The 2,050-nt window shown below is 39.1% G+C and overlaps 1 protein-coding gene across 1 annotated transcript; it reads left to right on the top strand.

Moving 5' to 3' along the window:
• The first annotated feature begins 284 nt into the window (after positions 1-284).
• LOC102664804 (uncharacterized) lies at positions 285-1,295 on the top strand. The gene has a single exon (XM_006579051.1). It carries the CDS (start codon positions 285-287, stop codon positions 1,293-1,295), a length of 1,011 nt encoding a protein of 336 aa, XP_006579114.1.
• The last annotated feature ends 755 nt before the right edge of the window (positions 1,296-2,050 follow it).

The raw sequence follows: 2,050 nt of genomic DNA, 5'->3' as shown, positions 1-2,050 counted from the left end.
TAATGATGTAATCAAGTTGTTAGTGAGGGACCAAAATGCAAAATACAATTCAATCCTTGTCCCTCTTGTATAAATATTGTTTCATTGTTCTTTCAATAATAATTTTTCCAATTCTTTCATTCACCTTATTATGTTAAGTTTTGCTTCTCTCTGAACCTCTCTCACTTTTATCCTTCCCCAAGTTACCTCTTTGTGCGTGTGTGTGCGTGTGTGTGCACAAGAACAGCAAGTTCTAAAAGTGGTATTTTAGAGCTAGGTTCGAAAAAGGGACCAATTCTCCAATCATGGCTTCCAATGGTTCTTTTCCCTCAAATCTTCCAATTCTAACCGGCAAGAACTTCAACAGATGGAGTGTGCAAATGAAAGCCTTGCTTGGATTTCAAGATTTGATCGATGTGATTGAGAATGGAATAGAAATTCCAAAAGAAGGAGCCTCAGATTCACAGAAGATTGAATTCAAGGATCTGAAGAAGAAAGACTGCAAAGCCTTGGTGATCTTGCATCAATGTGTTGATGATTCTCACTTTGAGAAAATCGCAAATGCTAAATCCGCAAAGGAAGCATGGGACATTCTGAACAAGGCTTATGCAGGAGCTGATAAGATCAAGAAGGTGAGACTTCAGACTCTTCGAAGGCAATTTGAATTGCTGCAGATGGAAGAGACTGAGAGCATTGGAGATTACTTTGGAAGATTGCAGGTTCTTGCAAATTCAATCACTAGTTGTGGTGATACAATTACTAATTTGACGTTAGTTGAGAAAGTTCTGAAGACCCTGAATCCAAGATTCGATCACATTGTGGTTGCAATTGAGGAATCAAAGGACTTGGAATCATTATCTGTTGATGAATTACAAGGATCACTTGAGGCACATGAACAAAGATTGCAAGAAAGAGCAAATGATAAGGCTACAGAACAGGCCCTGCAAGCACACCATCAGTCAAGAAATGGTGGTTCTAATTATCACAGAGGCAAGAAAGGAAGAGGGAGATTCCAGAACACGAGAGGTAGAGGAGGTTACTCCAAAGATAAAGGTAAACCTCAACCTGATCAAAGAAGTGGTGGTTCTGGTACTCGTGGAAGAGGAGGCAAAAAGAAATGGGATAAAAGAAATGTTGAATGCTTCAATTGTGGAAAAAGAGGTCACTATGCAGAAGAATGCTGGTATAAGGAGAAAAATGCTAATGATGAAGCACAATTAGCCACAGGAGCTATTTTTGACACTGAACCAGTGTTGTTGATGGTCACAACAAAGACTGGAGCTGATGCAGAAGATCAATGGTACTTGGACACATGATGTTCAACACATATGACTGGTCACAAGGACTGGTTTGTTAGCCTTGATGAGTTAGTAAATCACAAGGTCAGATTTGCAGATGATAGCACTATAAGAGTTGAAGGTCATGGCAAGGTTGTGATTAAAAGAAGGGATGGTACAGTGTCATACATTGAGGATGTGCTCTATGTCCCAAACATGAGATGCAATCTTCTGAGTCTTGGCCAACTACTTGAAAAGAAATACAGAATGGTGATGGAGGACAAAGAAATGAAGATCTATGACAAGGACAGAAGGTTGATCATCAAAGCTCCATTGAACAGGAATAGAACTTTTAAGGTTGGTATTCAAGTCATGAAACACAATTGCTTGCAGGCTGAGACATGTAGAGAGGAATGGTTGTGGCACTACAGATTTGGACACTTGAATTTCAAGGATTTGAGTCAACTGCACAGAATGGCTCAAGGAATACCTCAGCTGAGACAGATGACAGAAAACTGCAGAGAATGCCTGGAGTGCAAGCAACCAAGGAATGCATTTCAGAAATTTGTACCAGTAAAGTCAACACAGAAATTGGAGGTGATCTTTTCAGATGTATGTGGTCCTCTTCAAGTTGAATCCATAGGAGGAAACAGGTACTTTGTAACATTCATAGATGACTTGACTAGAATGACTTGGATTTATATAATCAAGAAGAAAAATGAGGTGCTTAGAATTTTCAAAAATATAAAGCCTCAGTAGAAAAATGTAGTGGCCATTGTATAAAAACATTAAGA

The sequence above is a fragment of the Glycine max genome, chromosome 4, assembly GCF_000004515.6.
Source record: "Glycine max cultivar Williams 82 chromosome 4, Glycine_max_v4.0, whole genome shotgun sequence".
Taxonomy (NCBI): Eukaryota; Viridiplantae; Streptophyta; class Magnoliopsida; order Fabales; family Fabaceae; genus Glycine; species Glycine max.
Note: the sequence above shows the minus strand (reverse complement) of the source record. Positions and strands in the feature narration are given on the sequence as shown.